The sequence below is a fragment of the Sipha flava genome, unplaced genomic scaffold, assembly GCF_003268045.1.
Source record: "Sipha flava isolate LNK unplaced genomic scaffold, YSA_version1 87_pilon_pilon, whole genome shotgun sequence".
Taxonomy (NCBI): Eukaryota; Metazoa; Arthropoda; class Insecta; order Hemiptera; family Aphididae; genus Sipha; species Sipha flava.
The window spans coordinates 269,924-294,869 of NW_020273629.1; the positions used below are offsets into that span (position 1 = coordinate 269,924).

The 24,946-nt window shown below is 27.3% G+C and overlaps 3 protein-coding genes across 4 annotated transcripts in view; 1 reads left to right on the forward strand and 2 right to left on the reverse strand.

The window, feature by feature from the left end:
• Positions 1 to 5,503, forward strand: part of LOC112693438 (zinc finger protein 808-like) — a 9,479-nt gene extending 3,976 nt beyond the window's left edge. Inside the window, exons 2-6 of one of the 2 annotated variants that reach the window (XM_025568504.1) lie at positions 602 to 727; positions 794 to 853; positions 1,180 to 1,509; positions 1,581 to 1,655; positions 1,724 to 5,503. In XM_025568504.1, the coding sequence (XP_025424289.1) occupies positions 725 to 727; positions 794 to 853; positions 1,180 to 1,509; positions 1,581 to 1,655; positions 1,724 to 5,242 (3,987 nt within the window). In that variant the 5' untranslated portion in view covers positions 602 to 724 and the 3' untranslated portion in view covers positions 5,243 to 5,503. The remainder of the gene's footprint in view (positions 1 to 601; positions 728 to 793; positions 854 to 1,179; positions 1,510 to 1,580; positions 1,656 to 1,723) is intronic. The other variant, XM_025568505.1, reaches the window with a different exon arrangement.
• Positions 5,504 to 9,010: 3,507 nt separating this feature from the next.
• On the reverse strand, positions 9,011 to 14,823 carry LOC112693480 (UV excision repair protein RAD23 homolog B). The gene is made up of 7 exons (XM_025568571.1): positions 14,338 to 14,823; positions 12,964 to 13,042; positions 12,628 to 12,799; positions 12,404 to 12,551; positions 10,062 to 10,191; positions 9,345 to 9,679; positions 9,011 to 9,284 (listed from the first exon to the last, which is right to left on the reverse strand). The coding sequence occupies exons 1-7, from the start codon at positions 14,401 to 14,403 to the stop codon at positions 9,174 to 9,176; spliced, it is 1,041 nt and encodes a 346-aa protein (XP_025424356.1). The 5' UTR covers positions 14,404 to 14,823; the 3' UTR covers positions 9,011 to 9,173.
• Positions 14,824 to 17,181: 2,358 nt separating this feature from the next.
• Positions 17,182 to 24,832, reverse strand: LOC112693487 (hippocampus abundant transcript 1 protein). Its single transcript, XM_025568580.1, has 12 exons — positions 24,493 to 24,832; positions 22,130 to 22,225; positions 21,930 to 21,992; positions 21,740 to 21,867; positions 21,552 to 21,666; positions 21,262 to 21,474; positions 21,091 to 21,204; positions 19,580 to 19,761; positions 19,415 to 19,512; positions 19,153 to 19,352; positions 18,950 to 19,067; positions 17,182 to 17,338 (listed from the first exon to the last, which is right to left on the reverse strand). Exons 1-12 carry the CDS (start codon positions 24,634 to 24,636, stop codon positions 17,283 to 17,285), a joined length of 1,527 nt encoding a protein of 508 aa, XP_025424365.1. The 5' UTR covers positions 24,637 to 24,832; the 3' UTR covers positions 17,182 to 17,282.
• Between the last annotated feature and the right edge of the window lie 114 nt (positions 24,833 to 24,946).

A 24,946-nucleotide genomic window follows, 5' to 3' on the forward strand; every position in this document is an offset into this window, starting at 1 on the left:
CGTTTCAAATTTTACACTTATTTAAATAACACGAAACGCTAAATTTTTCATAATGTTTTAATTATCAATAACCGTAAATGGAAAATTTTTTAAACATTTAAATTTGTATAACATGTAAACGCTTAAATTGAATAACGTTTAAATTATTTATAGCGTTAAACGCTCAATTCCTTATAACATTTATTTGTTCCATAACGATAAATAATATATATTATTTTGATTGAAGACCCAGTTCATACTTAGTGAAAAATTAGATAAAATTCAAGCGATACTTTCAAAACACAGATAGGTGTTAAAAAAGATCTACACAAAAGACCATTCTAAGTGGATCCGGCATTAGATTAAAAAAAAAAAAACAAATATTAAGGATTTACCTGATATAAATATTACCAAAAATTTTACTTGTAAATTTTGAGCTTGAATTAAAGAAAAAATTTGAGTCTCTCCCCCCTCTAGAAGTAAGTCTAAATACGCCCCTGATGAAAACTTACATACCTACTCAATTTTTTTTAAATGTCTTGATAAATTTAAGTGTATTATTTTCAATAGTATGTCATAAAATACATTACAATTTATATCATCTGATTTTGGTTTGTTTTAGGATGTAAATATTATAGAGACAAAGTACCATGGTTCAGAATTCCTTATTGAGTCTCATGTTCAATATTTAATCAGTAAACATGATTGCTGAAAGTATTAATTTCCTTACAATTCTATTATAACTATGGTAAAAATTATACTTTGCAGTATTTATTCAACTAATGATTATTAAAATAATTTTTGATTGTTTTAGGAAGCTAATCAGTCTACACAAAATAATAAAATGTCACGATTACATCACATTCAACCAGAAGTGAGTACATATATCTATAAGTATTATAATCATTCTACGTATTATTGGTAATACAATAAATATTTTCATATTACTCTTAAACTCTGAAATATGATTTAACTATGATTTTTAAAGCCATAATTTGATTATCTAAAAAAAATTATCATTCAATACTTATTAACAATTAACATTCAATTTATTAAGGAATATTTTATTGAAAGTTGAAGTGGAGTATATTATTATGTATTATTAATTAATAAGTATTGCAACATTAGTAATTGGTTTATGTACGAACATTTGAAATTAACTGAAATTTTGTTTACACTAATTAAATACGATTTTTTTAGGTATCGATTTTTGCTGTTTCTCCAAATCCACCCCCTAAACCAAGGAAAATAAAGAGTGAACCTCCACCACTGAAACCAGCAATATGGCCTATGAAACAACCTGTAGCATCTATGCAATTGCAGCAGTTCTTAAAAGCTCATCGTCTAAGTCAAAAGCAATCTGTACAAAGGGGGCCTCCACCACTAAATAAAATGCAGTATTTTGCAAATGATAGTCGTACAGAGTATCAAAAACAACAGCAGCAAATGCATCAAAAACTTATGCAACAACGTATGGCTAACAATAATAGTATCCGGGATGATTCACCAAACCCAATGGATTTTCTTGAAGTAACTATATTTTATTAGTGTATTTTTATTAATATATATATATTGATTTACTATTGTAATATTGATTTTAGATTGGTGTTCATGCTGGAAATAGTATCATTAATAATATTTCTAGAGATATAAAACCGAAAACTAATTTTAAATCTGTAAGACCTTTAAAATATATTTTATTTATTTTTGGTTCATAATTAAGCTTGTAATATTTTAATTTTAGGGAGGAAGTTTATTGTCACAATCAGATTCTGGTAGTCGTCGCAAAAATGCTAATCCAAGAAAAGTCGCTCGAGAAAATGACATTGAATCACCAGGACCAAGTGATCATTTCTTGTTATCCCAAATAAAACAAGAAAACCTTCGTCAATCTTGTTTACTCTGTGAACGTAATTTTAGTAATAAATATGATTTAAGTCAACATATATCTGAAATACACGGTATTGAACCTGCTGATTTACATAAATTAAATGGAAACTTAGGAGAAGATGAAGAACTTGCTGAAAGTATGATGGAAGCTGAAACTGTATTCTTTTGTGAAGTATGTACTAGAGAATTTCAAGATAAAGCTAGTCTTTGGTTACATATGGTCCGAGGTCATAAACAAGAAGCTGCAGTAACATGCGGTGTATGCATGAAAATCTGCAATGATAGTAAATCTCTAATGGAACATGTTAATACTCAACATCCTAAAAGTAGTGACACTGCTGATTCCATTCAGCGTCGATATAGGTGTCAGGTGTGTGCTCGGCAACATGATACCAAGAAAAAGATGATGAGACATGTTGTTATTCATACAGTTTATGATAATGATGGTCAAATTATAGATCCTGATAAATTAATTATAATTAATAATAATTTTCATCCTACCAAATCTTCAAATAATGATCATTACACAATAAGTTGCCAAGTATGTCATAAAGTATTTCCAAGTGAAGAAAAACTTTTACGGCACATGTCATCAGTTCATTTGATGACTGGTTGTGATGATATGATAACTACTACTTTGACAACAACTAGTAACTCTTCTCAAAGTAGTTTTGTAAATCGTTGTGAATTATGTGGCGATTCTTGTGGTTCACGTACTGAAAAATGGTGGCATGTGCTTAAAGAACATGGCACAAATGAAGCTCTTATTTGCCCAAAACCGGATTGTAAAAAATTATTTGTATCACAAGCTTTACAAATTGAACATCAATCTCATCATGAAGCTCAAGGTGATCTTCCTAATACTTGTGAAGTATGTGGTCGGTTATGGCCTAATCGAAATGACTTCTATAAACACATAATGGCTGTGCATGCTGAATGTATGCCTTTATTATGTGGTATATGTTTAAAAGTTCATATTGATGTACCAAAACTCAGAGAACATATTAAAGAGAAACATGAGCCTTTAGTATCAAAAGAAAATGCTATTTATTGTGATATATGCGGTCGTACATATACAAAATGGTCCAAAATGATGAGGCATAGAGCAATACACAACGTTGAAGACCAAGTATCTCATTTTGTAACAGATCAGTTAACAGAAGTGAATCTAAAGTGTACATTATGTCCGAATACTGAATTCAAAACTGTTGAAGAAATATCCGAACATCGAAAAAATGACCATCAATTGCATGTATGTGACCTTTGTTCAAAATACTATAGTGGAAACAATCATTTATGGAAACATGTTAGTAGGCAACACAAAGGTCATCCGGATGTTACTTGTAGTTTATGTGCTCGTACATCGGCTTCTAAAGTTCACCTCAAAAGACATATGATAAAATATCATTCTGATCCTGTAGATCAGCTTATTGACAAATCAAATAATAGTAATTGTGCTGAAGTAAATTCCATTCATCAATGTATAAGATGTGACAAAGTATTTAGGATTAGGAGCCTATTAAAAAAACATCTCAAGTACTGCAAGGGTAAAAGAGATGCAATGGCAGTACCTAAAGAAAAAGGTCATTATCCTTGTCCAAAATGTGGTAAAACATTTGAATATCATACTTATTTAAATAGACATTTAAGGCACAGTCATTTAGTTCAACATTGTGAGTTATGTTCTGAAGATAAAACAGGTGAACACTTTGATAGTAAAATGCTATTAATGGATCATATCAGAGAGAAACATGGAAAAGATCCAGAGTTATGTTGTGATGTTGAAGGCTGTGGTAAAGTTATGAGAACAAAAGCAGATTGCCAGAAACATAAACGTGATCATATTCGTAAAGTGTTTTCGTATATATGTGAATTTTGTGGAGATATGCATTCTAATAAGAAAACCTATAGAAAACATTTGCGGCAGCGGCACAAAAGCAATACCCAATATTTATGTGGTGTGTGTATGGAAGTATGTGTTGATAATGATAGTTTGTCAAAGCACTTGCATGAAGCACACCCTCAAACTTTTACCAAATCTAATATTTGTCAGCTTTGTGGGAAAATTTTTAGTGTTGGAAGTAAAGTTGGGGAACATATTGACAAAATCCATGGAAAAAATTTAAAACCTTGTAAAATATGTTGGAAAGTATTTAGCGATATGGATAAACTTAAAGACCATATTGAAAACCATCCAGCAAAAGAAGACTCCCCTAAAGCTTCTACCCCTGTCAAAAAATTAATTGAACCCAAACCAAAAACTCCGAAGCTATATGGACTTCCAAAAGAATTAGCTGAACTTGGTTTCAATGAAGAACAACAAGAAAATTTAAAACGAGATATAGATGATGTAACATCAGACATAAACACAAAGAGACTGAGGAAATTACATTCTTGTACAGTTTGTTACAAAAGTTTTAGATTTGAAACTGATTTATATGATCACAAAAGAGAAGAACATTCTATTATTGAAGATAGTTATATGGAAGAAGAAACCGAACGTAAGGAGGTACAACCATCTTTACTGAGAAATAAAAGAACAGTTTGCGGTTTATGTAAAAAAGAATGGGTTAGTTTGAAACATTTCTGGCAACATCTTATTAGAGCTCATCGTCCACAAGCTGCTTTTGTTTGTGGTATTTGTTGTCAAATAACTTCAAGCTATGATGACTTAGCATTGCATTTGGATAATCATCATCCAAATGCTACAGTTATATCATTATTTTCCTGTGATGTTTGTGGTCGTAATCACAATGCATTTTCTAAACTTCAGAAACATCGTAATATTCATTCTAATGCACCACCTGCATTCCCTAAATATCATTGCGACGAATGTGAACTTGTATTCAATTCTAAATTATTTGGCGAAAAACATATTTTGTGTCATGGTCCAGGGAGTAAATTATGCAAGGGAAAAGATTTATGTCAAGAAATGGATGATGATATGTTAGAAGAACAAATGGAGGAAGAAGAAGAAGAAGAGGAGGAGGAGGAGGAGGAGGAGGAGGAGGACGATGAAGAAGAAGAAGTTGAAAATGGTGGAGATATTGAAATAGAAACTAAAAGAGACGATGATGATGATGATGATGATGAAGAAGAGGTTGAACAAATTGATGATGGGGATGAAGATGATAACGAACAAAATGATGAAGTAGAAGATGATGAAGAAACTGAACAGAATGCAGAAGATGATGATGATGATGATGATGATGATGAACAAAATGATGATATTGATGCTGAAGAAGATAAAGACCAGGTCGAAGCCAATGATGATGATGATGATGATGATGATGATGATGTAGAAGAAAATGGTGTTGATGATCAAGATGATGATGATGAGCAAGAGGACGATGATGATGAAGATGAAGTTTAGTTGAGGTTCCTAAGTATTAGTTTGCATAAAACATTTATTGGTTTTTTTGTTAATTTAATTATTACGAATTACAAAGTTGTAATAATAATGAATATAAAAATATAATTAATTTCTTTAATGGAAGATCTAATATATAAAGACTGGTATACTGCTTATGACTGGTAAACAATACATAATTCTTTGTACCAAAACATTGTACATAATTTTTATACTTAATAATATTAATAGGCATGGGTTTTGTTCTGTGTGTTACATTTTAATTTTAATATAAATCCATATTATTTATTTTTAACACCAAACAATTAATCATTGTACTTTATATTTGTTATTTACTGTTAAAAAGGCACTTTAATACCTGTTACTCTATTTGTAAATATTTTTATAACTTCATTAAGAATAATAATTGTATAGATAACCCTTCCCCTTTCACCCAAAATACATGTGTAATTGTGTAATTTTTTTTAAATATGTATATACATCTTTGTAGAAATTATTTATTAAGAAATTATTATTTTAAACAAAACTGTATGCGGATTTTTATATAACCTGTGTGTAGTCAATTGTTTTAAGGGCTTAATTAATTTTTTTATTTATAATTGTAATTTATTTGGATCAAAAAATATAGACGTAATTAATTATACAATAAAAAGAAACCAAATTTTCAAACATTGAAACTTTATTATTTTTATCTATTACACTAATAAATTTATTGCAACTAAATTTATAAAACCACATGTGTACCCTGATTACTATTTTACACTCTTTTTGTATGTGTATGGTTATTTTTTATATGATTACATGGGCGTAGCTAAGATATGAATTAGGGGAGGGGCAAAAATATAAAGCGATTAGTGTTAAAATCGTAATTCAAATAATCTACAGATAGATCATTGGCTAACACACAAAGGCGGGTTCCCACGGCGAGTGGCTCATGTCTATCCGAAAATTGTCGGTCCGATGTGTCCGCGCCAAAGGAAACGAGTCACGAATTTAAACAGCGTTCCCACAGGCGCGTGTGGTTCGGCGAGCCGTAGTATACATTTTTTGGTGTTATAACTCTGGTCGGCTCAGATAAGCTCGTGGCTTACCAAGTCACGCGCCGTGGGAATGGTGTAGTCTAATATGTGACTCGTGATACGCCGAGCATATTCTTAGGCTCGTTACAAAAACCACACTGCGCGAAGTTCGTCGAGCCACGCGCCGTGGGAACCCGCCTTAAAACGTCAAAACGATTACACGTGTAGATAACACTCGGCCCCACTAAACTATTTTTAGACATATCTTATTTAATTTTTGATTATAATGTAAAACTTACATGTTTGGTATAAACAAATAGAATTCAGTTTGAGGCTCAGGGGTGGACAAGTACCCTTCTTTGCCCTACCATCGCTATGTGCAATTATATAAAAAAATTAACACAATAAGCTGGTCGTAATTCACTGGCGCACAGGATTTTTTTCCGGGGGGGATCAAGGTAAAAATATAACACATTTTACAATTAACAAAATTATGCAAATCCTTAATATATTTTGATTTCAATTATAGCATTGATAATAGAATAGACTATTCTATAATCAATGACACTAGGTATTCAATACTAACTTCATATTTCAAACTCGTAAAATTTGTAAATTAGACATCGGAGAAAATTTCGGGGAGGTTAAAACTCCTTAAACCCCTCCCTAGCGTGCGCCACTGTCGTAATTAGAATTTTGCTCTTTTATTACATTAAAATTAACTTATCTATTTTAAAAATATCCTAATGGCGTATTTTAGTGAGATTGAAGTGGACATTTATTAATTCGTACATGTTTAACAGTAAAAAGTTATAATTATTACTGGATTTACTTGGCTGCTGATCATAATTGATTAATCAAATATTAAGACATAAAAAATGAATAAAACTGATCTTTTGTCACTAGCTACTCTTTGTTTCGAGTGTAAATAAAAAATTTGAATAGTAGGTATTGTTTAAAGTAACTACTTAAAAAAAATTAACAGTTATCACATAACCATGACTAATGAATAGTTTGTTATAATGGTGGTAATTATATTAATAATTTTACTTCACGTAAGAATTTGAATACTTGAGGTCTCAACAGAAGATATAATATTGTCTTGAGTTAAATTCACAAGTTCACATATTTTAGTTGCAGTTACATTGTAAAATCAAGTTCCAAAGTATAAGTTTTTTAATAATAAATTGAAATGATACACAGAACATGACATAAGCAATATAAGTTGTAAATACGATATTCTATAGGTTTAAAACTGACTATATCCTTAATTTACAACACTTAAACATAAGTTTATTTTTACATATTCCTCACTAAGCCTGTGTTATAGTAAATTGTTAAATAAGTATTTGGATATATGTATAGATTAAATGTTAAGAAACTGTATTTGAATGAAACATTAAAAAAACATAATTTTAGGTCCTACAATAGGTAAATTACAGACAACTTGCATGCATGCAATCTTCTAAGTTAATTGATTAATAAAGCAATAACGCTAAATACCCTAGTGTATCAGTCAGGTATGAAGAAAATAGATAAATTGGTACAACTAATGGTTGGTGTTCAATAAAATATCAATAGTAATTAAAAATGCAGTCATTTTTTAAGCAATCAAAAAAACTGTGTTAAAATAACAATTACAGATAATATATTACAATTCCATTCATAATTAACTAGTGATACAAATGAGTAATAAATATAAATTGCATGGTTACCTAACCAATATTGGTATTCAGCCAAATATCTAAAATAACTATGTTGTCACAAAGGATTCTTTATTTTAACAATAAATAATTATGTAAGTTTTTATTTTTTATTTTTAAAAACAATATGATCATTTAGTAATGGTAATTGCAATTTAGATTTCAGATATTTCAATAAGTTTTTAAAATTATATGGAAAGCTATAAGCAATAACAAAAAGAATACTTAAATGTTTTATTTTATAATAGTTATTTTGAATACGTATTGTTGAATATTTATCAAAAATGATATTCCAAATACTATAAATGTAATTAAACATTTTATTTTAACATAGCATATTAAATAAACTTATCTACATAAAATTAAATTGTATTTTGAGTTTGTGGGGTTTATTATTTTAATCAAATTCTACACATTCAAATTATATTATTAAAATGCATCAGTGGCATAGCTGAAATATGGAGCAATGAGTGTGAATTACCATATATTGGAATTTGTTTTTGGTATTGTTTAAATCACAGTAATATAAAGAATGTATAGTAAAGCCTATAGCCTAAGTAATAAAAAATATAGTATTTATACACATGATCCCTCTTAATTGAGCTTCAATGATGCTACTGAAATATATACAATAAAAAATAAGAAATGCATGTTAATTTATATTTATTATCTTACTGAATATTGCATATATAAGAGAATTTTTTCTTCAAATTAAAAATATTCAAAATACGTACTCAAACATGTAGAAATGACTTAATGTTTAATTTTTAATAAAAATGCTTTAAAGACATGACGAATTATTTACAGTTTATTTTGTATTAGATTTTTATAAATATATTAAAATAAATAAAAAAATTATTGCCAAAGTATAATATATGTTTAATTTATTATTGTTAACTTTTTGAAATGCTTATTTATTTAAAATGTAGTAAACAATAAATGATCAAATAGACAAAAAAATCATTTACATTAATATAAAAATGTATATATATATAAATTAATTTTATTTCCATCAGAAAGAATAACAGAATAAAATTAACGAAAATAAGACAACTTAGGGACTGTTCTATTTCTAAAATGTTATAAATAATTTTTTTTTTTTAAGCAAATTTTCCATAACATGATTACTATTTTTCAAATAAATATGTAAAATACATAGCAATTCTGTTTTAATATGTAGTTATTCTGCCAAATCCTTTCAGTCTTGAAATTTTAATCATCTGGTTCCTGCGTCAGTAATAAATTGGCCGCCATATTTTCATTCTTCTCACAGGCAAAATATGCTTGTACTACTTGGTGTTCAGGAAAACCTAATGCTATCAACTGAAAAAAAAAATACAATCATTAATTTAAGCACAAAATGAAAAGATAAAATATACTCACTCTATCAATGGCTTCTTTATCTTGAGGAGACACAGGTACTTCATATCCTCCTGCCGATCCTCCCCTACTTGCAGCAGTAGCTGCTGGTGTTGCAGCTGCACTTTCATTTGGTTCATTCAACATACGCACAAATGCTTCTTGGTTATTAGAAATCATTTGCAATAGAGCTGGGTTGGTCTGTCCAATTTGTTGCAATACAGAGTTTAATAATTCGGGATTTTGTTGAACAACAGAACGCATTTGTTGAAATGTTGGCTGATTACGCAAAAAAGCCAAAGGGTCACTAAGGGAGGCTTGGGCGCTACCTTGGCTACTACCAGTTGAACTACCTGTATCTAAAACCAAAAAAATTAAAGTTAAAATTATAACAAATAAATAAAAAGCAAAATCACAAGAATTTGGTTTTGTGTAATTTGCACTTAGCTTTAGCTCTTGCATTAGCCTAGAAAATGTAAATTATATAAATTTTTAAAACTATCTAGTTTATATTTAGTTTTACTATATTTATATAATTTTTTTTTTTTTTGACATAAAATCTGGAATTTTACTTTTTCAAAATATAACCCATAAACATAAATGATTATTAACAATTAAAGATAATAAGAAAATTACTTATAAAATCCATAAATTAAAATAAATTACAAAGTATAAACCATGCAGACAAAAACCAAATATTTGAGTAAAAATAATTTAAGTTACATCATTGTATACATTTACCTTCACTTAGTATGTTACTTATACTCTGGTTAATAGTTGGATCAGCTTGAAGTTCGTCAGGTATTCCAGTAAGTAAATATTCAACTGCTCGGTCTGGATTATTAAAACTGGCTCTGAGAGCGTTTTCAACCTATATTTAGAATTAAAATCAAAAAATTATAATTTATTAAATTCAATCGATACAGAAAAAAAAAAGAGTAAACTGTATACTTAGCATATTGTATGCTATTTATAAGATTTTTCAACAATTTAACAAACAAATTTAACTGTATTATTTATATATAGAAGGTATTTATTGTGTTTGGTACATATTATGTGTTTGACATAGATGTTTTATCCAATTTACTTACTTAGGTTAAAAAATATAGAACTATAATTTTTAAATGATAAGCCCAATACATTTTTTTTAAAAGATTGTAAGTATATTATCTCTTTATTTAGTACATTTAATTTTTATAAATTATTATTGCAGTAGTGAAACAAATAAAAATTTCAATATCAGAATATTTTAAAACAATTCAAATATTAATCGAAAAAATTAAATTAAGGTGATCATAGACCTAAAAGTAGCTTTTGAAATTGAATTCCAATAGAAGTTCTGAATGTTGTTTTTTTACAAAAAAAAATCCGATATAAAATGATAAAAACCATGCTTAGGTTCATTGGTGTTTAAAAAGTGAAATCATATTTTAGAATTTTAATTTAGAAAATAATGAAGAAGCAAAGTGACTACTCTTAATCAATAAGAACATAACAATTATTGGGCAGTATTTTAGAAAAGTTTGATTGAAAAATATTTTTCTTTTTACAATGAATAATTAATTTTTAGGAATCAATAACGATTTGTTATAATAGCATTAATTAATAATAAATTTCAATATTTTACTGAAAAAAAAAGATTGAGTATTCAAGATATACAGAATATTAAACATGAGACACCCAGAAACTTCAATTGCTTTTTATATTTAATTTTAAATAAGTTTAAAAAAAATGTAATTAGTAATTATTATATTTTTTATAACAGTTTATACTACAGATTTTTCTGAAAATGTTAATACCTCTTTGTAATTATATATACCTCTTGAACAAAACACTATTGATATATATATATATATATATATATATATATATATGTTACGGGCAAAGTATACAATGCCCGGACAATATATAAAATGCCCTTCGTATATTGGGCAATATAGAAAACGGATGATATAAGTTAATGAAATATGATAAATCGTATAACATAGTTAAAATAAAGTTAATAAATATAATAAGTAATTTAAGAACTGAAGAAGACCTCGATCGAAGAAGCTCTGAATTTTATTTCTACTGTAACGAAATGTAATAACAACATCGAAAACAAAGAAGGTACCTAGATCTATGTAGTAGTAATAATAATAATAATAACAATAGCTTTCAATTATAATTTAAGATTTTTAGTTTCCGTTTTTGAGTAATAATTATGTTAAATACTTAAATAAAATTAATCAATGTATTTATTTTATTTTAGCTGTACCTTTAAGAATAAAAGCTATTCGTGAAAATAGAACCGAATCACTTAAAAATTTGAAAGTTTAAGCTATAAAAATGAAGCAAGCTTCTGAGAATCGTTTTTGTCCCAGCTAAGTTGGTCAGTCAGTAACAGTTAAAATTCCAGAGGTTGATAGGACCCGTAGTGATTTTAGAAACATAATTGGAGTTATTCTTTCAGGTACTCAATAATATTTTACTTATATTATTAACATTCCAGATAAAATTATAAAAATGTATTTATTCTGTTTTTACAGTTAACAATAATATGTAAGAAATCGGGACCAAGGAAGGCCACCTTTCAACTCTGTACAATAGAAACAAATTTATAATTTGCAAAGAAAGATTTCTGGACGTTGATGATGTGCCACATACCAAAATTTCACTCCGAGAGGCGGCATGGAAATCTTCAAATTTGGATGATCAGGGCTACGATCGATGTATATGTGTACAAAAATGTAAAATACGGAAGTGCAAGTATAAAGCAGCGGAGCGGATATGTTCATCAAAATGTCACGGAAGCAGTACATGTGACAATAAGTGATAATAAAATTAAAAAACTTATTATATTTTCTAATAATATGTCATTATTCATTAAATCATATTATCCGTTTTCTATATTGCCCAATATACGAAGGGAATTTTATTTACTGTCCGGGCAATGTATAAAATGCCCAAAATTTATACTTTGCCCGTAACATATATATTCACTGGCATGTATCAATGCAAAAAATATTGTATAAAAAGCATTAAATATATGTATCAAAAATGTATTATTATATTGTTGTTATACAAATAAAAAAAAATCATACCTGGGTTCTTTCGTATCCCATATCCATAATATTTTGAACCATTCCTTCAAATTCATCGTTAGAAGCAGCCTCAACAGGAGCAGGTGTTGCTACTATTGGTGGTGTTTGTTGACTTTCAATTTTATTTTTTTCAGCTGTTACAGGAGCACTATACAAAAATAATAAGCAATAACATAATTTAAATAAATAAATATCAACAGTTAAAATATTGAAATAAATATTACCTTTCAGTTGGTTTATCAGAGGTAGAAGCAGATGCTGATGTGGTCGATTTAGTGGTAGTAGAAGAATTAGCAGCACTAGGAGCACCAATAGACTTAGAAACCATAACCACCACAAATTTTTTGGGGTCAATGTTACAATCACTAATTTTAGTATCATCACTAAGTATTTTTCCTGTATAGTAATAAATTACTTGAAGTTACTTCAATGTAGAAAATCGAGACTAGTGGAGGTTTAGGATAAAGATGGCGAGAAAGAAGAAGTAATAAGTTACATGATAAAATATTCAAACGAGTAGATTCAAATTAATTATCATGTTAAGTTAAAATAAAACCAACCTGCATAAATCAATTTTTGATTTTCTGCCAAGTATTCAGATCCTTTTTCAGCTTGCAGCTTATCTTTTAATTGTTTTACCTGGAAAAATCAAACTTTATTCTATAAATTATTTTATTAATTAACATAATGGTTAGGTTAAACACAGGGTTAATGTGCATTAAAATATATAATTTTCAAATAACTTTAAGACTTTCTATATTGTAAGTAAACAAATTATAAATAATAGTAAGAAACATTACATTATTTTAGTTAATACAAAATAAGTAGTTTTTCATATTTTATAAAATATGCTGCATATACTTTAAATTTAAAAGAACAAAAGCTATTGTACTAGTTCATATACATATAAATTGAACTAATTCAATTGAATAAATAATAAATTTTAACAAGCATATGAAAAGAATATACTTAAATTTATTAACATTTTTTATAAGTCTAAATTTATTTAGGAATTGTTATAATAATAATAATAATAATAGTTTATTAACGCCCATATAGAGCAATTGAGTTTCAGCATATTTTACAAAAATTATAAATATAAGTTATAATGATAATGATGATAATAATAAATAATAAAATCTAATAGTAGTATTTAATTTTAATTACTTATTTCTATGTTTGTGTATTTTAAAAACTAACAATTATATATAATTTTAATTATCTACATTACTTATTTATATTAGAGTTGTACATAATACAGTTTGGTGATTTTCTATTTGAAACTTAGACATAAAAGCCGAAGTTTAGATTCTTCATCAAAATTAAAATCGAAATTAAATTCATTACAGTTTTGAAGCATACGACATATAGGTCCATTAAAACAATATAGTTGTGAGTGGAATGGCTCATTGAAAGTTAATTTAGATCTTGAGTAAAAAGTAGGGACCAACCAATCTATTTCCCCCAAAATTTCAGGACATTTAATTTGATTATTTAATATTTTGTAAATAAAAGAGATATCAAAAAATTTTCTTCTGGAAGACAGGGTGTTTAAACCTAAATTTGACGCAATTATGAGGGTATCAGGTTATTAAGGTTACAAGCAAATTAAAAATTATGTACTTATATAAGGATTCAATCGAATATATAAATGTATTTAAATAAACAAATTCTAAGCAGAACGTTCTAATTAAAATGTACTGATTATGTGTGGGAAACAATGATGTCTAACAGGAAAACGCAATTAAAGACTCGCATTAAAGCAATGTCAAACACACGGTTTTAAACCTGTAGGATATTGTTTACGGCGTATGCTGTGAATTATATGTACAAAAGACATATATGGTACATCTAAATTAAATTTGGTCGATACAACTACCAGAAGCTAGACTTCTGATTTTCACACAAAAAAATCAGAGATCATGTTATATTACCGTTTGGTCCGAATCGATTTCCAATTTGAACGTTTGCTGTTGCAAATTTTTGAACGTGATAAGCATTGTTGACGCTACAAAATACAACTTGAAACCGAACAAGAATGTGTAACGTCAATTAATCCGTGAAACGAACGGAGATGATGGCGTTACAGATGTACAATATCGATACTACGAACGATATTGACCATTTACAGAAAAACCGATCGGGTTCAACTCATTCAAAAAAACTAGAAAAGTTATCAGAGAAAACTCTTGATGATTCTTCGTCGCGGCGATGATGTATCAGAGTTCGAGAAGGTAACAAGGTAAAGATATGCAGAGGTACCATGAGAAACATAACCTAAGCTGCACCTCTGAGACGCATCATGGAAAAACCCGGCAAAAACGATAACCGCTAATATCGGTTTAATAAATTAAAAGATGGACAATACGGGGAAATTCAGCAGCGATCTGTTGGGTTTGCACCACGGTTCGTCGTAACATCGAAAATAAGCCCACCGCTTCCGTATTTGCCGACAAATATACCGCAAAATAAGCCGTCGTGACACAAAGAACGTGATATCGGAACACATGACGTCACAAAATGCATGGAAATGACCATAGCACTTAACCAATGACGGTGCCAATCACGCCGTGACTATGACTTTTTAGAATAACTCGGCGCCATTCGTTGTGGTTCTGTTTAGGTGTACGCATCGCGCGTGCGCATTACAATCACCGCTTCGTGTTGACGCAAAACGTCGTCGGTCGAATTGCCGTTTTCTGCTCCATGAACCACTTAAATTCCTGAAATCGGTGTTTTTGGCGCAAACCAGGTTTTGCGGAAAGTTTTCGCTGGGTATAATTCTGTAGTTGACCGTGTAAATTCATTACATGAGTGGGTTGCACTTCCTAGGGCCGCGGGAAATTGACCTAAGGAGGAATTATGCAAAAGCTGTTGAACGTTCACAAACGTGAATGTTGAAAAAATCTAAAATAGTTTCATTCATGCTTATAGTCGCACTAGATTTTCTTTTTAGGCAATGGCGTCATTTCAGTTTTTGAAAGGGAGGGGGGGGGCAAAACTTCTGACCAGAAAAGTTCATTTCTAGAGGGCTTGTGGCCTAAATCCGACCAACAGCGACTCGCTAATGATAAGGAGGGGGCAAAAGCCTCCCCCCCAAAATTACGCTACTGATTTTAGGGACTAAAATTAAGTAAGCCTCACTAACCCGCTTCACCATACATACAACTCAAAGAACCTTTACTTTTATATTACTTTTGTAACATAACTTCAACATTATCATTTATTTGCATTCTTTATATCTATTATATAACACTGAAAATGAAAAATAAATAACTGTCATCAAATTATATTTAAAATAGTTACAACCAATAGATAACAAATATAAATAACATACTTTTATGTTGCTCAGTAAGAATCTAATTTGTTAATTTTCCTATTTTCAAGTTGTGTATTTATTTAACGCGGATTTTTATTTATATAATTTGTAACATCTTTTTCAAAATTTTTTGTGGTCGAATTAGTAAACTGTTGCTGTACATATTTCTGTTTTCTACAACCAATTTTTAATTTGTTGTGTATAGGGAAAGTACAATCAAATATTGCAGAACTTCATAGAATCGTAATTTGAAAGAACTATAAATGTTAGAACAAGCCCTTTTTAATTGGTTGCTTAGAATTATCAAAATTACACTTTTTTTTTTTTAATTTATATCTCTAAACCACTGGATATAAAATAAAATATTTGAGAAAAATAAACTACAGTAAAAAAATTTAACACGAGTTGGTATATACTAAAAATATTATGTGTATAAACCAGAAATTCAATTTCAAATATTTGGTGGTGATCATTACCTTCTTATACTTTCCTAGGTGCATCTATATACAAATCAATCTGTCTTCAAGCAGCAGCCGTGACAATCGCTCTACAAATTATGGTCCAATCAATTAAAATAAAGTACTTAAGTTATCCCATACTTATTGATTTTTTTCAACACCATAATCCATCAGTATATATAAAATTAAGATAAACATAATTTTGTAATAATAAATTTATTTGTACATCAAAAGATCAAGAACACAGGAAAAAAAACAAAACACTATCACATAGAATTTTAATTACAATATTTAAATGTTCACATTTCAAATACTAAATCAATATGAAAAATGTAATACACAGAAATTGTTATTATTTAATACATAAGTTTTAAACAGCATCAAATTTCTCTCATTTAATGATCATTGTCTTTTAGTAATATGGATAGATTTATTTAATAAAAACTTTTAACTAATATAAGAGATCAATAACAAAATTAAAAACTAAAATACCAAATTATCCTCTAAAGTTAAATTTACATGAAGATATAACTAGTAAAAACTGTACCCAAAACATAGTTCTTAAACACATCTTAAAATTCTTAGAATAAATTATCATAAATAAATGCATTTTGTTTTCACTTTTAAACTTAATATTTTCCAATAAATTATTTGAACATATTACACATTTTCAAGTACAGATGTGCATAGAAACATCAACAACACACAATTATATACTTTGAATCTAGATTAATAGTTTATAGTAATAATAGTAAAATAAACATATAATTACTGATGATTTAAAATACAATGAAAATACAAATTATTTCATGCTGGGAATATTATGTAAAAACTTTGATTTAAGTTATATTATGCTTCAAAAATAGTTTTATTGAATAACTAAAAGCTTATTTTTAATGCAAAAGAAAATTATTGTGTAATAATAATGTAAAATTTAAAGACTTACAAAATAGTATTTTGTTTTAATATAACCTGTATTTAACGAGAAAAAATACTAAAAATATTAATTGTGTAAGGTTTTTAGGAATTTAACACAACATAATAGCTTTATTTTATAAGACAACCATTTCTAAAAAACAACTAATTTTGACTAGACATTTAATCAAAGATAAGATTGTAGGTTTATTCGACCGATTTGATACTGTACTTGAGTTGAACCTAAAACATAGATAAACAATATAAAATAATAATAGTTCAATGGAATGGCTATAGTTATGGTTGATTTAACTTATTTTTAAGTGAAAAATATTATAATTCTGGGATAAGAAAACTTAGTTAATTATTTAAATCTCAAAAACGATTGCCCATTTTGTATAATCTATTGTGAATCTACCTAATACCTAAAATTTATATTGAACACTTCATTTTTTTTTTTTTAAATAAAAACTAAAAATATTTCATCACATAGAAATTTACTGAAATGGACATCAATTTTTAAATACTTCTGATATTATTTTATGTTACAAAGTTATCAAAAAATTTATAATTTTATAAATCAACATTTATATGAAATATATTTTTAAGAATTAAGAAATAAATAATATATATAAATAAATAATTAATATCTAATTTTCTAATTGTTGAGGCATTGCGTAGACCAGTGTTTTTCAACCTCTATGTTAAGGCAACCCATAAATGTCCTTCGTGTTGGGTAAATGACCCTCAAAAATATAAAAACCAAGTATACTTTAATAAAATAACATTACTAATCATTATATTATAAAGAATGTTATCACAGACTTTAATACAATACTGCAAAAGTGAATTCTAATATATGTAATTATTATTTGCGAACCAATGTAATTTTAGATTCTGATTGATATAATGAAGCTATTTTTACCATGATGTGTATGTTTTATTTTATATTTTTTGTCTACACGATTTTGATCCGAAAGGTTGTTTCAATCATAGGTTTCTGCACAGAATAGAGTAAATGATTTCTTACAGGACATATCTAGTTATTTAAAAAAAAAAAAAACCCAAAGATTTTCTTGATAATTGCAAAAAATGATGAAAAGTACAAAAGAAAAATCTGAAAAAATTTGTGGCATACTGGGTTTCAACGAATCAATTTTATTATTTCGTTGAGGGACTCAAGATAAAAATTTTAAAGACTAGAATTTTTAATAAATACTTTAATCACTATTTGCTATAGATGGTATGAATTTCAAAAATTTTGACTTTTTTGAGCTACAAGATATTTTAAATAATCATGTTATCATAGATTTTTTTTTTAAATGCCAATAAAATTAAATGATATTAGTTACTTTATTGTTATTTCATAAGTATTAAATAGTAATTGTCATCATTTAAGACATTAGAAGAATACTCAATTTACCATTTCATAGTTATAACTTTTTGAATAATTAAATCAAATTCATATTATTAATAAAAACACTTAAAATTTTTAATTCTCTCCAAATTTTAATTTATTATTGTTTGACAATACAAGAGGATATAATAATAACATTTTGACCATGATCTAAAACAGTGAAAAATATGTGAAATTATTCTTATATCCTTTACTTGGGATCAATTTTCAAACCAATGGTACATTGATTTTAAATTCAAAAGGTAAATTCACTATTATTCATCTGACTAAAAAAATTTGGTTTATTATTCTTGATTTTAATTAAATCATAATTGGTAACTTTTGTTATATTTCACAAATTCTATAATGAAAATAATTTATTTAAAAACTAATTTTGAAAGATATTATTACATAAAATATTTAATTACATTATTCAAAATAAAAGTAATTATGTTTACCAATTTGTTTATGGCGTAGGTCAGAACCAATGGGAACATTTTCAGGAATAAACACGGACACTAATAATGCACACATAACTAGAAGTGAACCGAAGACAAATGGTGGTCCAGGAATCATCTAAAATCAAAAATGTAAGTTGCTAATAGATATATAATATAATAATTACAAAAACAATACTACTTAAGTTATAGTTTATAAATACCGAAGAAGATGGATCATTGTTAACATTATATTTGATGTGCTTAATAATAATTGAACTGTTAAGTGAATGAAAAGAAGTATGATCAACTTGCAATCCTTCATTTAAATTAACGTTAAACAAATAGAATATAAATCCAAACATTGCCGGTCCTAGTCCACCACAAAGACCTCTCACACCAGTTACTAATCCTTGAACAACACCTAAATAAATTTAATTAAAATTTGTAATTATTAAATTCAAACTTTTTATTTAATATAAAAACCTTGTTTGTCCACATCAGAATGAATGGAAATAAATGAACTAATAGCAGGATATGTAATACTGGAAATAGCAGCCAAGAGACAGGCTGACCACATAACCCTATAAAATATAAATACAAAATAATATTAATTTTAACATTATATTTTAAACATATATATTTATTTACCAAGTTTCTGAACCAAATCCAAACCACATGAGTTGCATAATTTCAAACACTAGACCAATCATTATTGTATATTTAGCTCCCATTAATTTCATTATTAAGCCAAGTACAGATTGAATAGCTGCTGAAAATAGTCCTAGTAATGCAATAAGTATTGATACTTTAAACATACTAAATCCCATCACCTAAAACCGTAATAATAAAGTTAAATTATTCGATAAATAATAAATATATATATTTAAGTGATTAAAATAATCATATAATAAAGGTTTTCTATACAACAATATTTATTAATAGCTATTTTTCCAAAAAGTAAGAAAGTTTATAATATTATAATTAATATCTATATGTTATAAATTAATCATTATATCATTCAAATTCAAAAAATAACATTTTATATGACTCATACATTTTAATTTGGTTATAAATACAATTTTACTCTTTTTTTAATCCTGAAGGTCGAACCCAGGATCTCTCTTCAGAATTATAATAAACTAAATTTAGGTAACGGTCCAATATGTGACCTACACACTGATTTATGGTCCAATATGCGAACTACGTTATAAATGTAATTAAATGTAAATAATTTTATCTAACCTTTTTTTCATTCCACTTCTCAGTGTCATCAATAACTATTTATTATTTTAGTCCATATTGTTATGAAACATATTTTTCATATCGATCAAATATTCATCAAGCATAGTTTTTGGATTTTGACATGATCTCCACCACTCTTCTTGGAGTTGTTTGTCTAGTAAAGGAGACACCCCATTTTTTTTAATATTATATTATTTCACATAATGATAGCTGACTATTACAACGGCCGTGTAGGTAATAAAGTCACTATCTTTACGAATCGATTGGTAAGTCTGGCAACCCCGTTTTGCACATCATAATATTACTACTTTTTTCATAGGGCCATCAGAATTTCGTTTTTTATTACTTCTTATTATCGGCCAGTAATAACCCTCGGTCTTTTAAATATTGAACACATACCACTTCATCTCTAATAATGTGCCTATATAGGTGACCAATAGTAGATGTCATGTTGAATTAGAAAAATTCACACACACAAAATAAAACTCAAATAAAAAATTACAAAATGAGCGCACATCACATACGAATGAAATTGGAACTGTACTAACTGAGGACAGTAAAGACATTATTAATGATTGTAAATACCTATCGGAGAAAAATATAGAAATATTGAACAAAAATAAAAATAAAATGCCCATAACGACAATAACCGCGGTAAAGCATCCCAAACTTTTTCGATTCAAGGCGCCCTTTTTGATCCAAGGTTTTTTCAAGGCGCCCTTCTCTAAGTCATAGCATGACTAATCATAAGAAAAATGTGAGACTCGATAATATTTATTGACAGCGCGGCGCGGAGCACACTATGGGAACCTATGCTGTAGATCAACTCAATCTTATCAGTAGGTCGCATATTGGACCATTACCTAAATTTATATATTTCTAGTAACTTATTATTTTTATTGATTTTTAATACTTACGAGTCTTAAATAAACAAACAAAGATGAGTATTCTCCAGCTTCTGGAAGATATGATAAAAATACAGTTAAACACAATATCAAAATAGTTCGATCACGACCAACCATTCTCAAAGCCTGGAAAAAATTTAAAAAAATAAAACCTACATAAAAATATATTATTTTAAATCCTACCACAAAAGGATCAGCTTTTTTCCATGTTATACAGTTAGTAGAAATTCGTTGTTTGTATGGTAAACTTTCAGGCACAGCAAAAATAATGAAAATAACATTTAAAAGTGCTACAAATGAAGCTAAAAATATAACAAAAGAAGTGCTGTATATTTCCATAGTATATGAACCTAGAGCAGGTCCAAAAACCATACTAGCTCCAAATGTTCCAGTTATCTTAAAAATATAAAATGAATGAATGTTTTTTTCTAGAATAATATAATTAAATGTAAAATAAACAGTTAAATATATACCCATCCATAGTAACGGCTTCTATCTTTTTCATCACTTACATCAGCTACATAAGCAAATACGACTGAAAATGTAACAGAAAATAATCCAGATATGCTAATCAAGGCAAAAAACCATCTGAAAATAAAAGAACAATATTGATATTTAAATAACAAAAATGATAAGTTAAGAATGTAATTTAAAAAATTACCCAGAATTAATACACATAAATGGTATTGGAATACAAGTAAAAAATACTGTCAATAATAAAAATAATTTTCGTCCCCAAACATCAGATAAGGCACCAATCAATGGTGCACTTAAGAATGATAAAATGCCCTAAACAAATAATTGAAAACAATAAAAATAATATGAAATTTAATAATTATGTATTTCTATACCTTTATACCCCAAATAATACCATTCATAAACAAGGCATGATCTTGAAATGTGTGGTTTAATTTCTGAAAAGAAATTATTGTTGAAAACTTAAGAATAACCATTCAATTTTAATGTACAAAAATTTAACTGATAGATTATTGATATATATATTTCCGCTATACTAAGAAATATAATAAAATTATAACTTTTTTATACTTACAGATATTACTGGCAATGTTAGCAAACTCCATGCAAAATATTCCAAAAATATTATGACCACTGCATGAACAATTGATGGCTTCCCTATTCCTGATTTCTAAATAATTATAAAAGTGAATTAGGGTAAGTCATATAAAAAATTTAAAAAATAAATAAATAAAATGTATAATAAATTGGTAAGACTCAAAACTAAAATACCAACTGAATAATGATTGTAAAATTTAATTAACTATAATTTTAATAAATTTTATGTTTCAGTTTTTAAGTCTATATATAATTAAGATTAAGAATAATAAGAAAATAATAGGTTGATTTCTGATGTGTTAAAAAATATTCATCAGTATATTTATAATACATACTAAAAAAAATAATGACTGTAAGCTACTTTAAAAAAAACTTTAATTTAATATTTTTTAAGAAATAATTATTATTATCATATAGGATACATAGGATGATAAACATAAAAAAAGTCCCCGGAAAAAATCTCCCGTTACAGTGTAAATAAAATTATATTTCCACTATACTTGTTTTATTCATAAAATAAATTAGGTTGACAAATCTTATCTGTAAATAGTAAATGACAATTTATTGACATAAGAAGCTATAGTTTGACAGTTATACACAGTTTTTATTTAAGAAATTTATATTAAAAATACATTTGTCTTAACAATTAAAAGAGTATACAGAGAGAAGGGGAAAATAAAAAAAACATATACATACATATATATCAGAGAAAAATGTAATTATAATAAAAAGCACTCTGAGAGGAAAAAGTTGAGGATGGCTTTGATCAAAGATTGGAAGATCGGAAGACACATAGTAAAATAAAAGGGACGTTTTTGGTAAGACATATAGTAGAGAAAAGATGCCGGTTATGGAGATTTTTAATTAAAAGAAAGGGTGAACTTATTTTCCGGGTGACTTTCTTTCTGAGGAATTTTTTTACTAGGAACTTTTTTTCAGAGACTTATTATCTGGGAACATTTTTTCTCAATCACATAGAATATTTAGCTCATTATCAGGACTTGGAAGTTTTAGCAAATACATATTTTTCTTGGTTTATTCCAGAACATACAAATTAATACACAAATATGTTCCACATTTCTCTGATATCATACAAGAAATGTTGTGATGCTATTTTTAACATATTAACGGTTTTTATTGCTATCTTGCTAATTTAGAGTTATTAGTACTATTTTTGGGTATATTTTCACATAATAAAGGAAATAATCATATTTTTTTGAAAATAAAAATTTACTCTGTTATAATTTTAAAAATATAAATAATACATAGAATAAATAAATAAATAGACCTCAGTGAATGTTTAACTTCAACAACCATCAACGCTAAGCGTTCATTTTCCACTTACAAAAGTATACTATCAGATAACCGCAGATCATTCAAATTAAAAAATACAAGAAAACTTAACTTCATTAATAATAAATTGTTGATACCTCAAATTTTTTTCCTGGTCACTAGAATTTCCTAGAATGTGAAAAAATCTTGTTTAACTTGAATATTTTCGTGAATAACTCGTAGTTCCAAGTTTTATAATATTATAAAATTATGATATTTCTCTCATACACCTAAGTATATTGTATATGTATGTACGAATGCAATATAATGAATTGAGGCAATTCGTAGAAAACAAACAAGAGGTCAGTAATAAACTATCCTAAGCTTTAAATAAAATTGAATAATTCACTGCAAATGCAGAAATCAATAGCAAAATTCAAATAAAAATAAATACTTTTTTTTTAATAATTTTCTAACCTAATTTTTGTTTATACATACCTTTTTAAAATTATATATAATATATAAATAGTAAATATTTTTTATTATATTTTTTTATAAATACAAAGAAATATTGTACTATTTTAAAAAAAAATCCATATTTTGAAATTTAATTTGAATAGCTTGAATTCTTGGATAACTTAATCTTTTTTTCCAATCCCTACAACCTCGGTTAACTAAGTTCGACTCTAATTGTAAAATTACATTTCATTTTTTTTGCTAATACATTTATAATTCTTAAATGCATATTTTTAAATTTCCTATGCTATTTATAACGCATATTTTGGTTTTTAAGTACATATTTAAAAGCTAAAAAGTAAAATGTTTAGTGCTACTACTTCCAAGCCCTGTTTATTACATACTGTACATGGAAGTGGGATATAAAAGGGATTAAATTCTCATAAAAAATATGACATTTGAAAATTAAGATTAGTGAACTACAATAATTTATTTAGATTTATGTGCACTAGCAACAGTAAATAACACTTCATTCACAATATATATAAATTTAGGACCAGAAAAAATAATATTTCAGATATAAGAAAAATAATAAGTTAAACTGTACTTTACCGAAAATATGCCTTCACTCAGAATAGACTTGTGAGTTCGGGTAACAACCCCGGACAATTTACGGTTCATTTTTATTTTTGGACGAGTTCCACAGCGTGTCTCATATTTTTTTTTATTATTGATTGTTGGAAAATAATGTTCCATTTGGATAAATTGTAATTAAATGCACATCATCATAGTAATTAAAATTGATAACAAATATGGTATAGTAATAACTATAAGCCCATTAAATGTTTTCTAAAAAAAACAATGAAACAATAACAGCTAAAGGGAGTATTAATTACTCTATGGCTTAAATAAAGAAAATTTATAATCTTATTTTATTTACAAACTACACAGTATAATGTTATTGATCACAAATAGTATTAGTTTTGTTATCAGTAGATGATAGTAGTTATCAAAATCAAATAACCATCTGAACGTCTGTCATTGGTGGATTACCAATGAACGGTAT

Coding starts and splice junctions, on each gene's coding strand:
- LOC112693480 (XM_025568571.1), bottom strand. CDS start 14,403: ATGCTTATCACGTTCAAAAATTTGCAACAGCAAACGTTCAAATTGGAA. Junction 13,043..14,337: donor AAATCGATTCGGACCAAACG/GTAATATAACAT, acceptor TGATTTTTCCAG/GTAAAACAATTAAAAGATAA. Junction 9,285..9,344: donor ATAAAGAAGCCATTGATAGA/GTGAGTATATTT, acceptor TTTTTTTTTCAG/TTGATAGCATTAGGTTTTCC.
- LOC112693487 (XM_025568580.1), bottom strand. CDS start 24,636: ATGGAACATTATTTTCCAACAATCAATAATAAAAAAAAATATGAGACA. Junction 21,475..21,551: donor GAAGCCGTTACTATGGATGG/GTATATATTTAA, acceptor TATATTTTTAAG/ATAACTGGAACATTTGGAGC. Junction 19,353..19,414: donor TTCTGATGTGGACAAACAAG/GTTTTTATATTA, acceptor AAATTTATTTAG/GTGTTGTTCAAGGATTAGTA.